General features: G+C 37.6%; 1 protein-coding gene across 2 annotated transcripts in view; it reads right to left on the bottom strand.

Annotated features, from left to right (window-relative positions):
* DMD (dystrophin) overlaps positions 1–22,409 on the bottom strand; it is an 870,543-nt gene that overhangs the window by 127,929 nt on the left and 720,205 nt on the right. For both annotated transcript variants that reach the window (XM_053455059.1, XM_053455060.1), the window contains one exon: positions 12,220–12,298. In XM_053455059.1, coding sequence (XP_053311034.1) covers positions 12,220–12,298 — 79 coding nt within the window. The remainder of the gene's footprint in view (positions 1–12,219; positions 12,299–22,409) is intronic.

Raw genomic sequence — 22,409 nt, 5'->3', positions numbered from 1 at the left:
ATGAAGACATTTGCATTATTTAGTGGATACTACCCTACAAAGATTAGATCTATGTTAGCGATGAGGTTTATCCTTAAGCACAAGCCGACACCATTAATCTTTACTAAATCACATCCCAGACACTGATCCCCTTGGACTACATTCAGATCGCTGAAATGCATGATTCATATTTAGTCATCCAGAAAAAGTAATAGGTGACTAGTGAGATGTCTGTAAGTACAGTTGTTTATTTTATAGATCAATGTAACAGTTTGTGGTATTGCAGTAATATCACACAGCGGCACAATATTTCATATTTACCAGAGGCTATGTTGTTATTAATGGAATTGTGTTCTTTTCATAGTATGCTTCCTTTACATTTCCAAGGCCATCCCTCGCCATACACATGACCTAGGCAGCTCTCTAAGGTCCTGAGCTGTTAGAAGGCATGACCAGGGCTGGCCCTGCCATGGAGCAGAGTGGGGCAATTGCCCCAGGCGGCACTTTTGAAGAGGCGGCACTTTGCCACCCCAAGCGCCTTTTTTTTTTTTTTTGAAGTGGAGGAGAGAGAGTGGTTTTCACTTATCAAGTTTTCAGTACCTGCTCTGCGCCCCTCTCTCTCCTCTGTGAGCCCCCTAGCTCTGTCTCGGTGCCAGCTTGTTATGTTGAGCGCCGAAATATGACATCATTTCCGGCGCTCAGCAGTAAAGCAGCGCGCACCACAGAGAGACAGAGAGTCCTGCGGCAGAGCAGAGAGACTTGCCGCAGGACTGCTGGAAGGTAAGTGAAGTACAAAGGGGGGGATAGGGTAGATAATAGGGAGGGAGGGGGTCGATAATGAGAAGGTAGGGAGAGGAAGGGTAGATAATGAGCAGTGGGGGGGCGGCATTTCAAACTAAGCCCCAGGCGCACTATGTCTTGGGCCGGCCCTGGGCATGACTATCTAGTTCTTTTCTGTAACAGCAAGCAGGTATATGCAGTGGGCTCCAATGACAGATTGCTTAGGATGCCAGAAACCCCAGAACATGTCCTGTATATATCAATACTCGGCAAAGTAAAGGGGTGCTCTGACTGTTGCTCCAAAGGGTGCATCACTTTATGTACATTCTGGACCTTAAGGAAAATAATGCAAACCTCCACCAAACATGGGTCTAGGGATCTCACAGGCTTTTAAACATAGAATGTGAATGTGAGGACATATAAGGACCACTTGGTACCACCAAGTCTGCCCTTTTTACCGTAATCAGTGCTTGGTCTTAGATTCAGGATAGATGCCTATCCCATGCATGTTTCATGTTCATTCACTGTATTAACCTATATCTCTTCTGATGGGAGGTTGTTTCCAGCCTTTCAGTGAAATAAAATTTCCTTACATATAATTTCTAATTTGGACAATATAAGCATGCATGGTCTTTTTGGTACTAGCCACACAAGCACAGGCACCTTCCTCATCTTAAGAGCTTGTAGAAATACACTCTTTTGGAGGTATATTGAAATTGACCTTAAGAAACTGCATTGGATGTATGCTTTCCTGTATTTCTCTTTTTTTGTTGCTGAGATCATATCCACACAATTTGCCAGTTCCGTGTGTTTATTAACCCTACTATAAATTTATTATTCTACTGCTGAAACCATCTGCAATTTTATTTAAAGGGGACTTTTTGTGTTTCCTTGAAAGAGAATCACATTTTTTAATATTCCACTTTAGCAGATGTGATTGTAATAATTTATATTCATTGTGCATTCACATACAAATTTGTTTCTGAACAATAAGGCGCACGAAAACTTTTCAGAGATTATATAAAGCATGCAGCTGAAGAAACTTATCATAATTCTGTATCAATATGCTAGGTAGAAAACAGCCTTGTCGGGAAAGATATATAAATATATGTATTTTTTACATTGTAAAACACAAATCAAAAACTTTTTTTTTAGAATGGAAGGTGTAAAAGCGATCATAATTTAAATTCTGGAATTTTAACAAAATACTTCAGATTGAAATTTGTTATTAAATTGCAGCATTTTTTCACTTGAAAAATATTTCTCGGGTGCCTATGCCAATAAGTTTGTAGAAATAATGTAACTTATTCAACACATTTTCTAACAGTATTGGAGATGCAAGTAGTTTTACATATATATGTATGTGTATTCTAATGTGAACACAATACTTTGTGGTAGGGCTTGTGTCCAGAATACTTAAAATGGGATTAGGGCTTCCGACTTCAACTTGGCAGGGCAAAAGCATATAATGATCTGAGGCTTGAGGCCGCATGTAAAGTATATCTTTACATGCCTGGAATACAACATTGTTTCTAATTACTTACTTTGGCTTAAAGGGACACTCAAGTCATTATATGCAATAATTTACATGCATTCGGTAAAATTCCTCCATATGTATTTGCCCCTTTCACCACTGGCCAAACACAACTCCTGTCAAGCGATATATGTACCTTAAGTGTCAGCTCCAGCAATTACTCTGCGTAAGCTTGAGTATCTAACAAGACTCCCCTTGTGTGGGAGGAAAGTTTTCCCATTGATTTCAGGTTTGGACCCTTGAGATGATACTATTGGTAGCAATGTTCCCAGACTTACTCTAACCAATCAAGCCACTTTTCTATTCATCTTCTTACCACAGACAGATTTTCATTAAGGCATATTAAGTACTTATCCCTATAGTGCTACATTATATAGACAAAAGTATTGGGACACCTGACCATTATACCAACATGGACTTTTATGAGATTGCAGTCTAAGTATATAGACATTAATATGTAGTTGGTCCCACCTTTGCAGCTATAACAGCTTCCTCTCTTTTGGGAAGGCTTTCCTCAAGCATTTGTGATGTCAGGCACTGATCTTGGACGATAAGGCCTGGTTCACAATCTCTGTTCCAGTTCATTCCAAAGGTGTTTGATGGGGTTTAGATCAGGGGGTCTGTGTGGACCAGTCAAGTTCTTCCACACCAAACTCACCCAACCATGTCTTTATGGACCTTTCTTTGTGCAATAGAATAGAAAAGGTCCTTCTCTAAACTGTCCCCACAAAGTTGGAATCAAAGCATTGCCCAAAATGTCTTGGTATGCTGAAGGGGGCAATTTGGGGAAGCTATTTTTCTATTCTGGCATGACTGTAATCCAGTGTACAAAGCAAGATGGATGAATTAGCAAATAATCCTGCAGAAACTCCAAAATCTTGTGGAAAGCCTTCCCAGAAGAATGGACGTTGTAATGGCTTGAATTGGGGGGGGGGACCAACTACATATGAATGTCAATGTATTTAGTATGCAATGGCAAAAAGAAACCAAAAATTGAGTTGATCCTGGACAATGTGATTTTTATCTAGATCTAGTTATGGTCCCCTCTACCAGTTGTGAGTCTAAACAAATGCTCTTGATCACAAAATTCAAAGGGAAAACAAAAAAGGCTTCCATCACATAAACCAAAGTTATTTTGACTGTTTACTAGCTCTTTAAACAATCCTGATAACTACTAGTAAAATAAGTTGAGGATAAAATATTGTGAATGAATCCATGAGAGTCTGCTCATTTTCATGCAGATCCTGAGATTGAAGCAAAATTCAGGGGGGAAAAAACCGTAGCAACCTCAGTGCACATAAAGAAAGGAATTAATATTTTTTATTAATAAAAACCAGAAATGGTTTCCCGCAATGCAGTAAATTACTGTAGAATTATTCTATCTTTAAATTACAAATTAATTCATAGGGAAGAGGGGTTAGTGAGCTACACCAGGCAGCAATCACTGTGAGGAGCAACCAGGTGACATCTGTGCTTTCTGTGGCTCAGTAGAGAGAGCAAAATAACTAGTAACCAATTATCGGAAAGAATGTTAAAATGAAACTATGTAGATGTGAATTTTTTTAATGTGGAAGTGGGCACATTGTATCGCAAACTCTAATCCATGGAAGAATAATTCAATGTTCCATAACAAAGTGCTTAACCTTCAAAACCAGTTTGCTGAATCTCCTAGTTCTTATAAATTGGAAATGGAGGATGAACACAGATCCTTCTAAGGAAATTACCTACTATTAACTGCTCACCACCTGGACTCCGCTACACCCGACCAGAGATCTGGCAAGGAGAAGGGTGCCTTGCAGGTTCAGGTGGAAAATGAAGAAACACAAAATTCAGTAGTACATTAACTTTTAGTTTGTCTAAGTGTTAGTCACTATAATCGATTGGATTGTAAATTAATGGGCTGATCGGATTAATTAGGCTGGTTATTCGAACTTCCAGAAGAGGAAGAGCTCCAGGTAGCCTAGTCTGGAAAGTTCCCAGGTATAAGGAAATCAAGCAGGCTCTTACCAGTACTATTACAATAGGGAGAATGAACATTGACAACATTAAAATTAACAATCTACAAAAAGTGACAATAACATAAGCTTCTTTTTGTTAAGACATAGTGCTACAGAAGCAGAAGAGGGCCCTGGTCCTTACAATCTATTAGAAGGTGGACGGGAGTCGGGAGATATATACAGTATAGGATAAACATCACTATGAAAATGTTTTTAAATTATGTAATTTTAACTAGAATCAATATTTTAAATTTAACAACAATAAAGCCAAAGACGGAATAAAATAAAGGAAACACTAAACTAGTTCCTCACAAGATGTTAACTGAACTGCAGATCAAATGACAATTTTGAGCAACATAGTACCCGTTCTTTATAGGATGCCACAAGCTTTTCCATTTTATCGTGCTATACAGTGCATGGCACTGGGTTTCTAGCACCCTGGTCTACGTCTTCAGGTCTCCCTTCTTGCATTCTCTTACTTGCTAAGTGTCTTAGGCTGCTGCCTATGGTGGAGCGGGCCCTTATATACAGTAGTGTTCTCGATATTAAATGATTATTGATACCCATCATTTTAGTAACATATATGCATTCATCGGAACTTCACAAAATAGGCTACTAGGGATTCGCATAGGGATTGGGCTTATCCAAAAAGATTTTAGTGGAACTGAACTGGGAGAGAAGCAGGGGAAAATTGGGGAAGAGTATAGGCACGATATAAGGGGATAGTGGGAATGGCGAGATGCAGCTCTCTTGCACAAACAACGAAGAAACTTGATCACGTCAAACCTGAAGAGCCCCCAGGTATGCATCTATGCAATATGGTGCCTACAATTAATTCAATCCAAACATATTCTAATTATGGGTGTTCATTCTCAGTATACAAAATAGCAAAGTAGCTGATGAATGGCATAGATATTCAACAACAATACATTCTTTTAGGTTACATGCTGAAATCGCTTTTTTCACTTAAGACCAAAACATATTTGGATCAAAAGAATGGTTTATATATTGATAGCACACCGTATTTTAATGGAAAATCATGCGAGTAGACTGCTGACTTGCTGAATTGTGTCTTCCCTTAGAAATGAATGACATTTTTCACCATCATACAGATAATTCCCCCGATACCTGACTTATCTGATTTCAACCAGGCAACGGGTTAATTCTTCTGTTGTGCAAAACTGAATATGACAAATTGTTTTTTTTTTTGCTTCTATCTAGACGAAATTGCTCCATGTTCCAAGTGTCTGGTTCTATCGGAGCAAGCTTTTATTTTCAGAATAAAGTAGTACTTTATTTTGACAAAGCAAACTGGTAGACGAATAATGCAAACTGATTTAAACACTGTGTTATTTTCAGAAAAGTAAAGTTAGAGAACTTTCTTCTTAAACACTGGCGGCAATACCCTGTGCAAGAGCCAAGATTAATGGCAAGCTTGGATGAAAGCATTAAAACGGACTGCCGTGCCACACGCTTTCTCTCCTCGTATCTCAAAGAGATGCACTAGCTGTTCTTACAAGAACAGATGGATCCTTCAAGAGGAGAAGATGGATTTTAACCCTGTTCTGATAAGAATTGTATGAGTCTTCACGAAATGTTTAAACATCATTTTAATATTCCCACTTTTGTAGGTCACTTAATAATCAAAAGCAGGATACCAGTTATCTACAAATCACGTCTCACAATCCTAGTATTCTGCTGAGAACTGCTAAAAAACAACCAACAAACAATACAAATACATTTTTTTGGCTCAATGTTGGTTATCTAGCTTTTTTATTAATAGACCGTGATTGATTATAGCTGTAAAAATGAATACAACTGTGGCAAGGTACTTATAAAAGATATCTTTTATATAATACCAATAGACAAAGTACATATAGATCTGCATGGGAAATTTATGGTCTATGCTATGCTAACACACTTCTGCATCTCAACCTCTCGTTGTCCAAGTTAAGACTGCCGTTAACAACACTGTACCACCTATATCTTTGCTCTTGTCTCCAAAAACCCATCCTAAGGTCCTCCTCGCTCTGCCCGATTGCTACTTTCCTCAATTATTATCATTTCTTTAGCTTGCATCTCCAGAATCACCCCTGTGCTGTTCTAATAATAGGGAACTCCCTGCCTTGCTCTGTCAGACTCTCCCTACTTATTCTAACTTCAAATGCTCATAAAAATCTACCTGCCCAGAGAAGCATACACTCTTTCCTCTCAATACACAGACACCTGCATTTTAAAAGAAATGATTTGCTTCTCTAATTTTCAAGATCTTCACTTCACTGACTTCTCCACAAGCTTCTAATCATACCTGGGAACTCTAAGAGTTTGGCCCCGAGACCTCTGGGAGAAGTGCCCGAGTTCTCTGGGTTTCCAACTCACCTGCAACTCATGATATCATGAACAAACTCCTATATCATAGAAAAATTATTTGGCCTATATGCAATTTGAAATTGATATCATGGAGCAAATAACCCTTTGAGGGTGTAAAGAGATGAGGTAGATATTAGGATGCCATTTGTGGGCCAGCTTTGGCTGCTTGCAAAATGGAAAATGCTGGAGTATAGTGTTTGCTGTAGTTTCAGAGATAGATGGCTTAATTTACAGCTCTCTGCTGAGGCTTGTGATGGTCTCGCAGGACGTCATCATGTTTTGTTTGCTGCTTCATCTGAAAATCTTACAGCAGCTCTTCGTTGCTCATAGTCACAAGGAGACTATTACCACATCATCACGGGGGAGCAACAACATGTTTGTATTAATACGAGGGATATACAACTGCCCCACTGACACTTACATGGTTATATTTAACTTTAAGGGGGCATTACAGAAGCTGTAAGGACATTAAAAAGGTTAACAATATGATTCAAACAAGCATACCCTCACTAAAAAAACCTTTGTTATTAATGCATTGCCTTTCTCCCACGCTGACTTTGAAAAATATTAGACAATTTTAAAAATATATAATTAAAGTAATTAAAGATCACCAAACTGCTAATCCTGCTAATATGCAAAAAAGTTATTACCCTACAGGCTCCATTTGTGTTCTTGTGTACATACCCTAACAAGAGACCATAGTACCAGCAATGTCAATGCTTTCTCCCATTTCTGGCAGTGTGCAGGAAGACAACAGAGGTACCTAAGATCTAGATTATTTCAGAGTACTTTCAGTGCATGGAGCTTTCCTGAAGAACTCCTAGGCATATTCTTACTGTGCCTTATGGATAATTAACAGTTGGGTGGTCTAATATTCCTTTTCACTGGGGACATCTAAAAAAATACTCCCATACTCGATCTTTACGTTCTTCCTATAGGCGAAGGCTTTCCTCCTCACTTATGACCTCTTCCTTTTCCCATCTACAAGTCTTCACTCGTGCTGCCTCATACCTCTGGAAGCTACTTCCACACTGCCTCTTAGCTTTCTCTATTCCTTATGTTTCTCCTTATCCCATTCCCTCAAGATTGTAAAGCTTGCAAGCAGGACCCTCTCCACTTGTGTTTGTCTTAGTCTGTAAATTCTGGTCTTGTCATACCCCTTGAATATATGTATTGTAAAAAGTGCTGTGTAAATTGTTGGCGCTATATAAATAAAAGATAATATGCAGGGCAGTGATGTTATTAATAAAGCTATGTAGTAGATACAGAAATAAATAATTTGTGAAAAAAAACCCTCCAAGTATGAGTACAAACTTTCTGCAATAAACCTTTGGATTACGTGTGTATTTTTTCATATCAAGCTGCAGACTCTGCTCAACCAGTGAAAAGCGCACAGAGCTGGGCTGACTGCTTGGCTGACTCTTGCTAACTGCTTGTCAGCAGTCTGGCTGCCGCTATATATACCAGGTGCTGTCTACAAATTACCTGGCAAAATAAGAAAAGGGCAAACCTAAATGGTGTATCTTGCTGAAATCTAAAATAAAATGTCAGAGGAGAAAGATGAACTACTGAAGAATAAAAAAAACCTTCCCAAATCACCCACCGTGCAGGGCTTTGCAGCTGTGGTCTATGGTCTATGTACCCGCTACTGAGCTGGTTCCATTATTAATATCTCATGTCAACATTATTGGGAGATCTTTTATGTTTACAAAGTAAAAAAGTAAAATTGCATAAATACTTTTTATTTTTTTCATTCTACATGTTAGTGTGGATGAAGTAATTATTACTCACAGCTAGTTTTGTCCATATTTTTGGATACAAGAACTGTAGCCTGCTTAAGATGCCACCTCATTCTAATGTCCGAGTACAACTCAGATACAAGTGCCCCCTCTCCAGGCATCGATGTATACTTTTACTATATATATATATATTTATTTATAAACTACAAATATATAACTAGATGTTCTACATAAAGCACATCAATGCCTGTCTAGATATCTTTTAATATAAGTTGAAGAAATAATTTAGACCAATACATAAGGGTTTTATTTACCGGATTGCCGAAGTGGCAATTCATAGGCAACAATATGGAAAGTTTAAAATCACCATTACTTACAAGGATAAAAAATGGATAAACCTGTGAGCAGCTGAACTTCAGAGGAACTTTGAACAAACTCGACCAGCATGGGTTTCTCATTAAACATGTTGGGGACTCCATTTAGCTAACCTTGAGAGTGGGTGAAGGAAAATCAAAGTACTTTTACTGATCTTCTTAAGATAACTTGAAAGAACTAGACATTAACTGGCCTTGGGGTTTTTAATATATTGTCACTCTTGTGTTACTTAATGTTGAAACTGAAATAGATTGGACCACGTTTATAAAATTCAAGTCTTGCATGGTTGCCAAGCTGTTAAAGGGATAGGCCACTTCGGTACCTGCATTCCTTCACCCCCTTTTCCTCCTCTGATGCTCCTCTTTTGTAGAAGCTTAGAATGTTGTGCACTTACAAGAGCGATGATTGCACAGTTAATCAAAATGAAGGAAATTAAATGTAGGTGAAGTTGTATTGCAGCAGAGAGTAGGGGATAGCATGGTCCAGATAAACAGCTGGCTGGCTGATAAACTACCATGTCCCTGTAAATGTTTCTTTCGACTTTATTACTTTTCCTTTCTGTTATTGCTATTCTGTAGTTAATTCAGCGTCCGACATATGAAATCTCTTATCAAGCAGATACTGTACTCTGCTATCTGGGATCATATACATTTTCTGCTGCGACTCAAGAAATTCCAGAAAATCATAACAATACTGTTGTATAGGGTTATATACCCTATCCACAAATTATACCAAATCACAAAGTGTAATGACCTCACTAGACTTTGTTGATCAACAGTTCAACTTGATGGAATTGCTTCTTGCTTCAACCTAAATTACTATGTCACAAGGTTTTTGTTTTTTTGTGGACAATGTTGTCGAAGCTTCCCCACCCACCGTAATGAAGACACAAGGTCATCATTTGGAGCCAGAAACAAAGGCCATGCTATTGAGAAATAAGTCTTTAGAGGATAAGAAGGAAATCTAAAACTGACAGTTTCTTATTATTGATCTTGACTTACTACATTTATCTCTATAAGAGCCTACCCTGCCCTCTACTTTAAGGGAACGCCACACATAATTGGAGCCTAGTGATATTTCTTCACGGTTAAGTATATAGGTTGAGTTTTGATCCACAGAAATCAATAAAAAAGGGAACAGTGAACAGTGCCAGATGTTGCTGGACTAATGATTTGCCCTGCAATGAAATAAGGCTGACACAGCTGACAATACAGGCATAGAGGCAACCGGGGCTATGCAGTAGGATGTATTCAAAGAAGATATACTATTGGAAGAGAGCCTCATCTAGTTGGCTGTCCCATGTCCTAACAAATGACACATGGATATTACGGGTAGGACAACAAGAATGGATAAATACAACAAATGTCGTGTCATCATATGAGATTACTGCAAAATCATTTTGGGAAGTAGAATTTATGCTGTGATATCTACAATAGGGAACATTTCAGATACTGGTTTGTTGGAGGAACATGATAAGTTAGCTACGAGGATACACGTGTTTTCATGAACAAATAATACTACATTTGTAATGATAGTTCCTCTTTAAATGACTCCCCTATGTTTTTAAATCCCTAAGTAGCTAAAGTACTAAATACGCTTTTCACAAATTACATAAATGGTGGATTCTCATTCATCAATTCCTACTAATGTAATTTAAACAAATCCCTACAGTAACAGATCTTTGCGCTGTACATCCCATTCCTTTTTCATGCAGATAGCTGTCTGACACCTGACCCTTCCTCTTCGCACAAATATTAGCTTTACTAATTTAGCAAAAAGAACACCATTTAGAAAGTATTTTTAATGCCTTCTTTGCTAAATCCTTAGCCCATGCCCCCATCGGACAGAGAGAAGCCACTGTCTTGGGTCATACCATTTAATCAAGATGGTGTCTGTGTAATATGGGTGGTGCTGAGCGTGACAACACTCACTGCTGTGTGAAAGAACATACGTTTGCAACGAAATTATGGAACCATTCACCAGTGAAAAAATGGAAGATCATAAACAGTTTCTTACTGAAAAATATGGGCTGGGTAATGAATGGAAAATCCACAGGAGTTTGGTATATGGGATTGACTTTGCCATTTTCTGCATCTGGCTTTTTAGTAACGTTAATTCGAAAAAAGTTTTCTGGCTGAGCAGTATTACAGTTCCTAGGTAAAGATCCTACGTAAACTATTGACAGCTGGAGAAAAGAAGGTTCATCAGCAATTTAATGAGGTGAACTAAGGGCATAAAAACTGAAGGTTAAAACAATTAGCATGGCTGGTCACCTAAATTAATAGCAGATTAGGAAAGAAGGCCAGAATTAAATCGACACTGCAGCATTCTGGTGTTAGCTTATGCCTCTTGCATGAGAATACCTGGTTTCATTTAAAGGAGCAGTTGTATTGTTTTTTGAACATTTCTGTTTCAGATAAAAAAATGAAGAAGGCTCCTGGCTACACTGTGTCACACTATGCAGGGCTATGTTATGTATCAATTGGCGGATTTGTGTTAGGAGGCGAGACCCCAACCAACCCATGCTGCCCACAGCTTGCAAAAGCAGGACAACGGGGCAGCTACCAAACCCAGGACTGTTCGGTGGTATGTGTTTTTTTTTGTCATAAACCATAATTCTACTGGGTGGCTGCTATCAGAAGAATAATAACACTCAGGTAGGCTGGTGATATGATCAGTAGCCAAGCGCTTTCATTTTATATGAAACAGGGTAGAACAGAATGAGACAAAATAGAAAGTCTTCTAGAACCCTGCCACTACAATATGCTTATTACCACAATCATAATATTCCATAATAAATTACTTATTTAAATACTATAATCTCACATATATTTATAACATATTAAAAATATGTATAACCTATGGAGTAGTTATGGCCCAACTGTACTTTTATGATGAAAGCTTGATTTATATAAATCACTGTATATAAAACTAGTAATACATGTTTTCTGTTTCTCTTGGCTCTTCGGTGAAACATCCTCTTGTGTCCATCTAAGTACATCCTGAAAGCATGCACTCTTTACGGTACACAATGTCTGACTTACTTTACACACACTTCATATTTATATTGTATATTGATGATGGGTATAAAGGCTGCTGAAATGCTGATGGTTCAGCCACATTTTATGTTTTTCAATAGGGCAGGACTGATTTTTCAGCAGTTATGGAAGATTAACAATCTGGTTCCTTTTACGGGCAACATGGGTACTCTTACAGGGAGCTTTGGCAAAGGTTCCAACTGAAGTACCCCTCTGTCCCTGCGATGTACAGTCTATATCATATGCTCCTATTTATTAGTCAGACCTTGGTTTGCTGGCAAACTAAGCCCAAGCCTAGTGGACCTGTCGCCTTCTGTTTTTACAACATCGGCCCTTCTCATAGGGATAATGAAACATAGGTTAACCGAGCTAAAGGCATGCAGGTTAATTAATGTAAAAGTGCTTACTGGAAAGAAAATGTTGTGATGTGGGGCCAAAATCCCTATGGGCTTCATGTAACTGTCTGATTCTCTCACCAATGGACATCTAGGAAGAAAAGAAGAACACATGATTATTTCAACATGTAGCAACGAGCAGCAATTAAAGGAACAAGATATTATTGCTTTGCGAGCCTTAGGGTCTTAGACAGTGAAATGCTGCGGCAGACACAAAAGCTAATGGGTTTTTTATTATTATTATTGCTTGAGATACATTGCCTCATTTAAACTCTATACCAAATCAAACACTACAAAAACAAATTGCTATTTTTTTCTGCACACCATTAAGACAAAATCCATATGTCATCACTTTATGACCAACGGCTACAAAACAAACTGCGAAAGGTAAAATTCTTGCTTACTCAGCCTAGGTTGCAAAGTACGTTGTCGCCTTTTAGGAGCCTTTATTGTTACCATTTGTTATTATTACCAAATCACGAGGGTATACAGGACCGATATATAAAAAAGGCTATTCTCGGGTCAAACATTTCGATCAAGGCCCCACCACCTGATTACTTACACAATAGAAGATTACACATGTTTCTGCATAAAATGCATAAGGAATCCCCTGGTATCTTAAAAAAAATTCAAACAGCCTACTTAGCTACGGAACAAATCTATATAGCGCCTTTAAAATGTCATCTTACGTTATTTGCACAATATGTGTTGTGGATTTAAAAAAGGAATATTCTGGTAGAACCTTTACGAACATAGGTTTACTAGTAATAAAGAGCAAGTGGCAGGTAATTTTCATTTCATCCAAGGCTCAGTACCACTTGTTTGTTCTTCAGAGCAGCAATTATTGTATTAACTGTATAAATTAACATGCCGGAAAATAACATCTGCTGGACTAGTGCAGTAATGGGTAGAATGAATTGACTTCTGTTTACAGCGTTCCAGGTGAGTAAAACCAAAGGACAAAGACGTGATCAACAGACAGCAGGTTCGTGTATAGAGTTTTCTCATATCAAGGTCAACGCTTACTTTTAGTACATGTATTTAATGTCTAATGGTCATTTTTGGATGGACAGTACCACCTAGGGACCTAAATCATTCTTACCATATTGTGTAGGAGCAGTTTTTACAAACCTAAAATTACCTAATGATCATGACTCCTAGAGTTACCTAAAAGGTCTTGGTAAAACCATGTCCCATAGTCATGCTTTCAACCATATGGTACCCCTTCCAAAAAGTGTTCATATACTATATGGCCATCTGTAATGTTTTTAAGGTATAACCACGATGGATGCTCTGGCGTTTATGTAACTCCAAAAGCTAAATGTATTACTAAAAATTACTTGGTGCTACTGAACTTAAATACCATCAAATAAAAATCACTTTCCTGCTCTTAAAAAAACTTTTTTAAATGGCAAATAATCAGAAGTAGGTAGTTCAGTTCCTTTACATTTGAGAATTGAGTATACATACAGGGTTGAGTAGCAAAGAGAAACCATTACTTAAAAGGTAGCTTAGCAAAGGTTAATGACTACTTGCACTGGATGGTGAGGTCATAACAAGTACATTGACTTTAAAGTTCTGCTGTGAATAACAAAATATGAAAAGTCAGAGCATGAACAAATTATAAAGAGATACTAGTCCAGGATACAGGGGTAATTTAACCCTAAGATCTCAAATATCCATAGCTAGAAACTGATGGCAGCATCTTATGAATGAGAAATAAATACATTCATGCGCCTATGCAGAATACCTTAAAATCAATGCGCTACACATGCAATAAATATTTAGGCTGTCATTATTTAGTAAATCAAGCCTTAGTATGGCTTGCTGCCCCCAGGGCACTCAAAGGGAATGTAAATGAGACATGTTTCACTGCTCAGTAAATTATATTGTATTTCCGTGGTGTACAACGTTAAACTCTAATACTACACTAGTTCAATGCTCTCACTTCAGTTGCTTTGCAGGAACGAGTGAGCTGGAATCAATATTTCTACAGCACTAATGTTATATACAATATTGGGCTGGTATTCAATGTGCCGTGAAAACACATTCACTGCAGTACAGGAGGTTTAATCTCCATTCATATAAATGAACTACAATCTTCTCTAACACTAATAGGAAGGTATCACAGAGTGATGAATAGGTGCTTATTAACATAGGGAGTGCATTATAAGTCAATGAATAGAAGGTGAGGCTGGGAAATGATAGAATAAAATTAAATCAACTGATATATTGAATTTTATATTTTGAATGGAACTAATCTAACTGTGGTTAAATCGTGTTGTTGGAATCCAAAGTATGTTATACATTGTTAGAGAACAGGCAGCAATGGAAGAAAAATACACAAAAAGTATAAAATGAGTACATAAATTGAAAAAGGCAGAGAAAAGGATAACTTAAAAGAAAAAACCAGATGGATTAAATATTTTTGTAACAAAACACAGCATAAAAATTCCCCTCCTAGTACTTTCTAAGGCCAGACACTTCCCAGAAATACTTTTTTAATCATGTAAAATTGTGCGTTGTTTAATATTGTTTTCTGCCGAGAACACTTACATTTCATGTTAGACCAAAGCAGGTAGCTGGAAGGTTGTTTAATCTAAAAAAGGTTCTTGGAAGATTCTACATTATTGTGATTAAACCATAAGAGGAAGGGATAAAATGACAGATTTGCTTAACATACTTGACAGTATTTTTGTCTAAATAGAACTGCATCTTTAAAAAACTTAGGTGAACATTACCGGTTGTATCACCATTGACACTAGTAATGACTGTCAGGCTTCTCCAAGTATATCTTTGCTATCATTGATTAACCATAGGTTTACAGTCAGCTCTCTTGCAGCCAGAGATTGAGTAAGAGCATGAATGAAGCATTAGATGTGCGCTTGCTTCCACTTTGCCATGGCTCACTTCAATTTTATTCCTATGTTATCGGAAAGGCTTCAACGCGCATCGAGGTCTATAGGAGATGACTATGTTTTAGTGCTGACATTGATGAAAGATTGTATGTAATCCACAGATTATGGACCTTCCATGGCATTGAGAAGCAGAGATCTATGCTAATACAATCACTGAATGGTGGTATCCTCATGCATGCCCACCTGTGTCTTCAGAGCTGAAAAAATGATTCTGTGTGCTTGCTTTGTTTCTCTAAGCCTATGTAATTTTATCATAGAAAAAGATTTAAGAAAAGCAGAAATCTGTTGTTTTAAGATAAAAAATTGTATTTGTGTTGATAATGGCTTCCTCTGTCTGAAACCAGTTTATCCTTGTTTTGTGATTTTATAACCCTGAAAGAGGCTTTGGGTGTACGCTCTGATATCTACATTTTTTTGTAATCATGGAAATAATGCCAATGCCTCGCTGAGATCTTGTCTGGATTAGCAAACTGCAGTTGATACGCAGGGCAGATGGCAAACTTTATCATGCAATTGTATTACTTCTTATCGACTTAGACAAGTAAGAAATCTTTGCCTTGTCTTTAACGAGAAAGTTGAAATCTGTACTGGCTTTATATATATATCGAATGCATGAGACATTACCTACCAACAGTGGCAATTAAACAGTCACATCTACACTGAAATATACAATTCAATACAAGCACACCTCCGTTAACCTTTAGATTGCCATGACATACTTTAGATTTCACAAGGGGATCTTTTTTCTGTTGGAAAATTGAGTTTGATATTCATAATGGCTTGAGTGGCATTAACCGTTGGAACAAATTGTTTTCTGTTGCTTCTGCAATGTTTTCGGCGATGTCAGGTTTTTTTGTGTGTGTGTGCGCGTGGTTATGCAGTAATTTATTTAAACGGCTAAGTTGGTTACAGGGAGTGATGAGCAGATGGGGTTCCTTGAACACTCCTGCTGTGTCACCTCCTTTGGTCCTATCGGTACAAAGCCGACCTTGAAACCTGAAAATGTGCAACCCACATGAAAGCATTTTAAACTTGGGACTACAGAAACGAGCTTCCGCAAATCTGTTATACCAAAGGAAGAAATTTTCAAGTATGCTGAAATACTTTGAGATTCCATTTCTTAGTTAAGCTACTGGTGTATACCACCCATATCCTATATTTTTCCCCGAAAAAAGTTTTAGAAGGACAACATTATTTGAGGTCTTAAGGGAATTTTAAAAAATGCTATCGCTCTCATCTAAAATAAACATATATTGGCTACATGCAAAGTGCAAGTATCAAACTTGTAACTCATTTCCATATATTTATATTCACAAAAAACAATTGAAAACATCACAGGATGATCTATAAAACTTTAAAATCTGTCAAAGAAAATGCAGAAAGAGAAAAAAAGGGGGTTAAGTGTTCCTAGGGACTCCCCAAACCTGCCATTCACATAACATCTCCTACTTCACATAGGATGAGACAGTAATAGTACTCATAGGGGCAGGGGTAGACCTCATGAAACCAGGGAGTAGGTAGGACCTGGGTTTGGGCAATGGACAGAGACAAATACTATGCCTACCCACCTGGAGGTGAAACACTGCCCCTATCATGGAAGACCTTGGCTCCTTGGCAAGTTTTCCCAGCCCATCTCAAAATATAAAGAAAACCTATACACATATTCACAATAAAACTGTACTGTTATCAACCCTTCTTGTTGACAGCAAAAGTCTACATAGCAGAACTAGATCTATGCAGCTCTCTCAGTTAAGTTAGCAATTATTGGAAACCCTTACAGATGCAATACAAAACCACACTGGTATTCAAAGGATGCAGTTGATGGCTTGGGAAGGAAAACACTTAGCTAAATGCTCTGACGCAGCTAGGAACACCTGTTATTCTGTACCACATACTACCCTTGTTTACATGACTGCAAATACTTACATAGCATTCAGATTTCAAGCAACAAAAATAATACAGATGTTTAAAGTAGGTGGACAATAATGAACACAACATACAAGTCAACACATCGGCTATTATCGTTGTAGGTGTGAAATTTATACGTGCATATCGTGAATAGAGAGGTTAATGATAATGTGACTATGCATGATTTATATGAAAAAAGGTAATTTATGCAGAGGACGGTTTTATTCAAATGTCTGAAAGCAGTATAATTGCAGAGCATGCAAAAGGAATAAAACACAAGCTGTGTTGTGTTTTTGTTAAAATGAATGTAAGAAGAAAAAAAAGAACTGTCAGCCTAGCTTTTTAGCAGAGTCTCAAAATTATTTTTCTCATTCTAAAAGTCCCTGTTATCCAGTCGCAAAAACCTTATCCACCATTTTTTTCAGCTGGTATTAGGGTTTTGTGTTCTTGCAAATGTCACCTTTACCTGTGGTTTATTGCCCATTTGTAAAATCAAGTAGTGAGCCTCTATTAGGATACTGTCGGAACACACCAACCGTCAGTTATGTATAAAAACACTAGAGGTCCTGCAGACTGGACCATACCATTGGATGTGATGATGGTAAGATCATGCTGCAAACTTTGAATCAGAATACTTATACATAACCTCACGTGTCTATAGTTATGATTTAAAATACAAAAAGTACACAGTGAAGGATAAACTGTATATAATAACATAATTAAGCACAGATAAGTACTTAAGCTAGCTGCAAAAGCCATTGTGTTGTTGACCACATCTGATCGACAGGTCAGGATTAGCTCATCCCACATACATTTATAAAGCTTTTGTAAAAGATTGCAAGCTTTAGTGTGTGCCTACTAGCTGGATACATACAGCTGCACACTGCAAAAGTGTAAGATCGTAGCGTGCAGCGTATGTCATTTGACGTATGTCATTTTATCAACTGCTGGCCTTAAAGTGTCAGGTACGATTTTAATTCTCACTTTGGCCCTTCGGATGGACTAGACTACCTAAGTGTATTCTTCTAAACAGTCCGGGTAGAAAAGACAAACAAAACACCTTAACAATTTAGTGTATATGTTCCATGGGACACTACAATTAGACTAGAACGTTAGACTGCACAATGAGTATCTGGAGACATCACTGTCCCTTATATAAAGAGCTTTACTATCAAGGTCTTGCATTTGGTCTGACCTCTGTGGTTTATATTTGTAATAAAGTAAATATTAGGGATGTTGTAGCTGTACTAGTGTGTTATAGATAAAACTTCTATACATTTTATTTCTATTCCATTAAAAAAAATCAATACTTTAGAAAATAATCTACTTGATGCATGTACTTCCTTACAGCCTGCTCTAGTCCTGGTTCATGCTAGGCTTCCAGGGGGTCTTTGGAGTTGCTGTGTTTTCAGACTGTGAGAAATGCATATTAAATTACTTACTAATATGCATTAAAGCTGTCTCTTTGATACTGGAGATAGAATTAAGCTTAATTTCAATTCTGCTTAAAATCTGGAATTGAAAAAAAGAACATCATTGCCTTCAAAGCTCTGTGAAAACAAAGCATACAGCATGAGCTAGAAGCCCAAAATGGTCCTAGCCCAAAAAATTCACAATAAGAGTGTTGACGTAAATTTCATTGATTGGAGTAAACTTTGCCAGGGGATACATGGAATGTGGATCGGTATTGATTGTATCTTTTTAATCCAGTGATTCACACTTCTTTACTACACCTGTAGAACAAGCGCATATGTATACTTATGGTAGACATGCAAAAAATGTCATCGCTTTAGTTACTATAGCCGTTTTGTTCTTCAGTCTCCTCTCAGTAGCACATACAGAATTTAACCACACTTAGACTTTAATTCCTGAAAATCATCTCACTGTGTATGTCACAATTTAATGTGTTCGCCCTACCACCCAGTAACGGCTAAAACGCCCTTTTTGTTCCTCTCTGTCAGACCAGTATGTGACTGTCCGTTTATAAATCAATAAAAGAGGATATCAGATCTATTTCACATTCTTACGGAATTCAGTACTTCTTTGTTCCTCAAACAGCAAAAGATAAAGGCTGTATTAAAATAAAAGCTGTGTGTGCACGTGTCGGCTAATGAAAGTCACAAGGAGCAAGAAACTGACTACAGCTGTTCCTGGCTGATGATGAACACTTCTGTTCTGACACCTGCTTTGTTCTCCCTATTAAGGTCTCCAAATTGGTTTTACCTTTAGAAATGTCATGCTAGGAACTTGGCCTACTTTTCAGATGTAATATGTTTAATCCTGCCTTTTATACGTTACTTGCAATAGTTTTCTCAGTCACTTTAGTGAATATGATAAATGTATTCTCATATGTTATAGTGGGGTTGGGTCATTTTAACCATAAGCTTAAGACATATTTATACCTGTGTGACAAAATTTGCCTTTGCAAACTAGATGTTATATGGAATTTTTCACTGAACCCACCGAGATATATTGGTGATATATTTTTAATTGTAATAAAAAAGCAGAAGCTCACTGGGGTTGGCCCTTTATAAGAAAATTCCTTGTGTCCTGCAAGATAAACTGGCTTTGAATGCTAACTAAAAGTGTACTAGAGTACAGGAGATGGCAGGTGCAACCAGGCCATTGTAACAATCTATATGGCACCACACACTAAAGCTCATTCACAAATATGCCCATCTGGGTATGAAATATCATAAATTAGCATACCTGGGAACTCTCTGAGCTTGACCAGGATAACTCAGAGAGAAGCACCACTTCTCAGGTTCTCCGTGGTAAATACCTGAATCCTCCGGGTCCACTCCCTCCCCATTTCCCCTTTAAATGGAGGTGTTTTCTGTGATGTCAGGAACACCCACCTACATCAGCAGGAACGCCCTCAAAGTCAACGGGACCGCCCCACTGAATCAACGGGACCGCCCCATCAACATTAGCATGACTGCCCACTGACATCAGTGGGCAGTCCTGGCCATGTCCACAAGGGTAGACTCCGGGTAGTCCGTGCTCAGAAGTTCCCAGGTGTGTAAATAAGGTGCTGGTTCCGTGATTCTGTTTATTTTCACACCTTTTGTTGGTTTTTGTTGTATCTAATTTGACATGACATCTTTGCTGATTGTTCCTCAAGTGCAGAGAAGTATCTGTACCCTTTTTTGTTTTTGCTATATACTGTATTGCATCTGGACTTCTTAATTATTTGCCACCTTGTTTCAATAAAATATAATTTACCTAAAAATCAGGAAATATATGTACCGGTATATTTGTGATGTGAATGACACAACACAATCTCAGGAAACTACTAATTAAGATTCAGAGATATAAAAACATGCACGCTAACAAACCCCTTGCCAAATCAATGAGCTTATCTGGCGCTCTTGCATCAGATTTGATGGTATTGGTAGTGTAATTAATATTGATGAGTTGGCACATGTCTGCTCAATACATGTTTTCATTAATTAATTTTTTATTGTATCAAGGAAAAAAAGAATTAAACATACGGTTCAAATTCAGCAATAGTAGTGCATGCCTTGTACATGGTGTAAAACTCTTTGCGGTCTAGATGTGTTCAGATTTACTTGAAGCTGTAATATGCATTTTGAGGTTAATACACAGTTAAATGTAAGATGCCAAGATTTTTACAACATGCCCTGGGCAACCAAGAAGGATGTGTACAGAACATGGCAGAATGAAAAAGATATCCGCCTATCATCAACATACATGAGGTTTCTCAAGAGTAGGCTACCTGTAGCTCTCCCTCTTTTGTAAAGGGGCAGGGCTAGCCCCTGATAGCCTTTAGTGGGAGTGAAGTGGGCAGGGGCAGGTGAAAGTAGGCGGGGAGTAGGCAGAACATAGGTGGGGATCAGGCGCCCAAATCATTTTTTTTTTAGAATACTTGGGAATCCCCCAGAGACTCCTGGTCCACCACAGGGAATTCCCGAGTATTATAAAAAGTGTAAGAAATTAATTAATTTTGTCTGACAGTACAAATAAATGTAATCACATTCAATATAACTAATAATATTTTATGGGTAGCATTCAATAAAATATATTGACTGGATTTTTTTAAACCTGCTAACTATGGTAAATTGCTTTAATGATAGTTAAAGAAAAAGAGAAACAAAAAAATTCTTGTAATATAATTTAGCTTTAGTATATACCTTTATGTTTTAATGTACATGCATTCTAGGTACAGACAGAAATATGGTAAGTACAGGACTTCTGATGACCCTAGACTAATCTAGCTTGTTTAAGCTTTTTGGGACTCTTACATTGAGAAGAACGGGCAGACTAGATGGGCCGAATTGTTCTTATCTGCGGCCAACTTCTACATTTCTATGAAAGACCCTCTTTAGGGATAGTACTACGACTCCCTGTCAACAGATTGAGACCTCACTGTGCCTTTAAAAAGAAACAAAAAATAAAATGCTACATTTTTACCAGCATAAATTATACTCTAACAAGTTTTTTTTAGTGAATATTTAGAATGACCAGATCCTTAGTACTTGGGCATTTCAGATCAATAGACTGACAATAACTGCAAACCTAGCATTTTTCACATACACATTGTGGATTCAGGTTTTCTAAGCTACCCATCAAAGCAAAGAAGATAGATGAAAAGCACAAGTGCTATATATTTCTGCTCTTAATATATCGGTATCAAAGATATATCAACCTTTCATTTTGTTTGACATTTTTATTTCTTGTCACAAAGTTTGCACAAAAAATGACTGTATGAAACTCAGAACAGTACATTCTCCTGGCAGAACTTTCTTGAAAACACCTTGTAAATCATTGTCAATGAGGGCAAAAGGTGCCACCTTCACTTAAAAAGCCACATAAATATATACATATATATCTCAACATGCATAGTTTTTTTAAATTCTGGTGACAGCTAATGGGATTTAATGCTTAAAGGAGAATTTCCACCAAAATCTTAAAACCTGTATGCCCCAGGGCATCTTGGCAGGTTTATTCACTAAGTATAAATGTGAGTTGGCACAAAATGAGCAGCAACCAATTCACAAATTCACTAATGCCTATTCACATATACATTTTTGACTTTAATGGAAGTCACCAAATCACTCCCATGGCATACATAAAAAAGCAGGGGGGGGTTACTTCTGTTTCACCCCTTCTTCATCTGCAATGTGTGAGGGCATTTAAAGCATTTTAAAATGCAATAGTTCTTTCTTCCAATGGTTCTTTTTAATTAATACTAAGGCCATGTCAATAGAAACATAGAATAAGCACACACAACAAACCAAAGAATTGCCAGCTGGGATAGGCAAAGTGTCTGTAGAAGGACACCGTTGTCCGTGGTAAGGTTTGTGAGGTCCATAGACTATCATTAAATTGTCCATCACAGACCCCAGTAAATGT

This window comes from Spea bombifrons, chromosome 2 (assembly GCF_027358695.1).
Source record: "Spea bombifrons isolate aSpeBom1 chromosome 2, aSpeBom1.2.pri, whole genome shotgun sequence".
Classification (NCBI taxonomy): domain Eukaryota; kingdom Metazoa; phylum Chordata; class Amphibia; order Anura; family Pelobatidae; genus Spea; species Spea bombifrons.
Note: the sequence above shows the minus strand (reverse complement) of the source record. Positions and strands in the feature narration are given on the sequence as shown.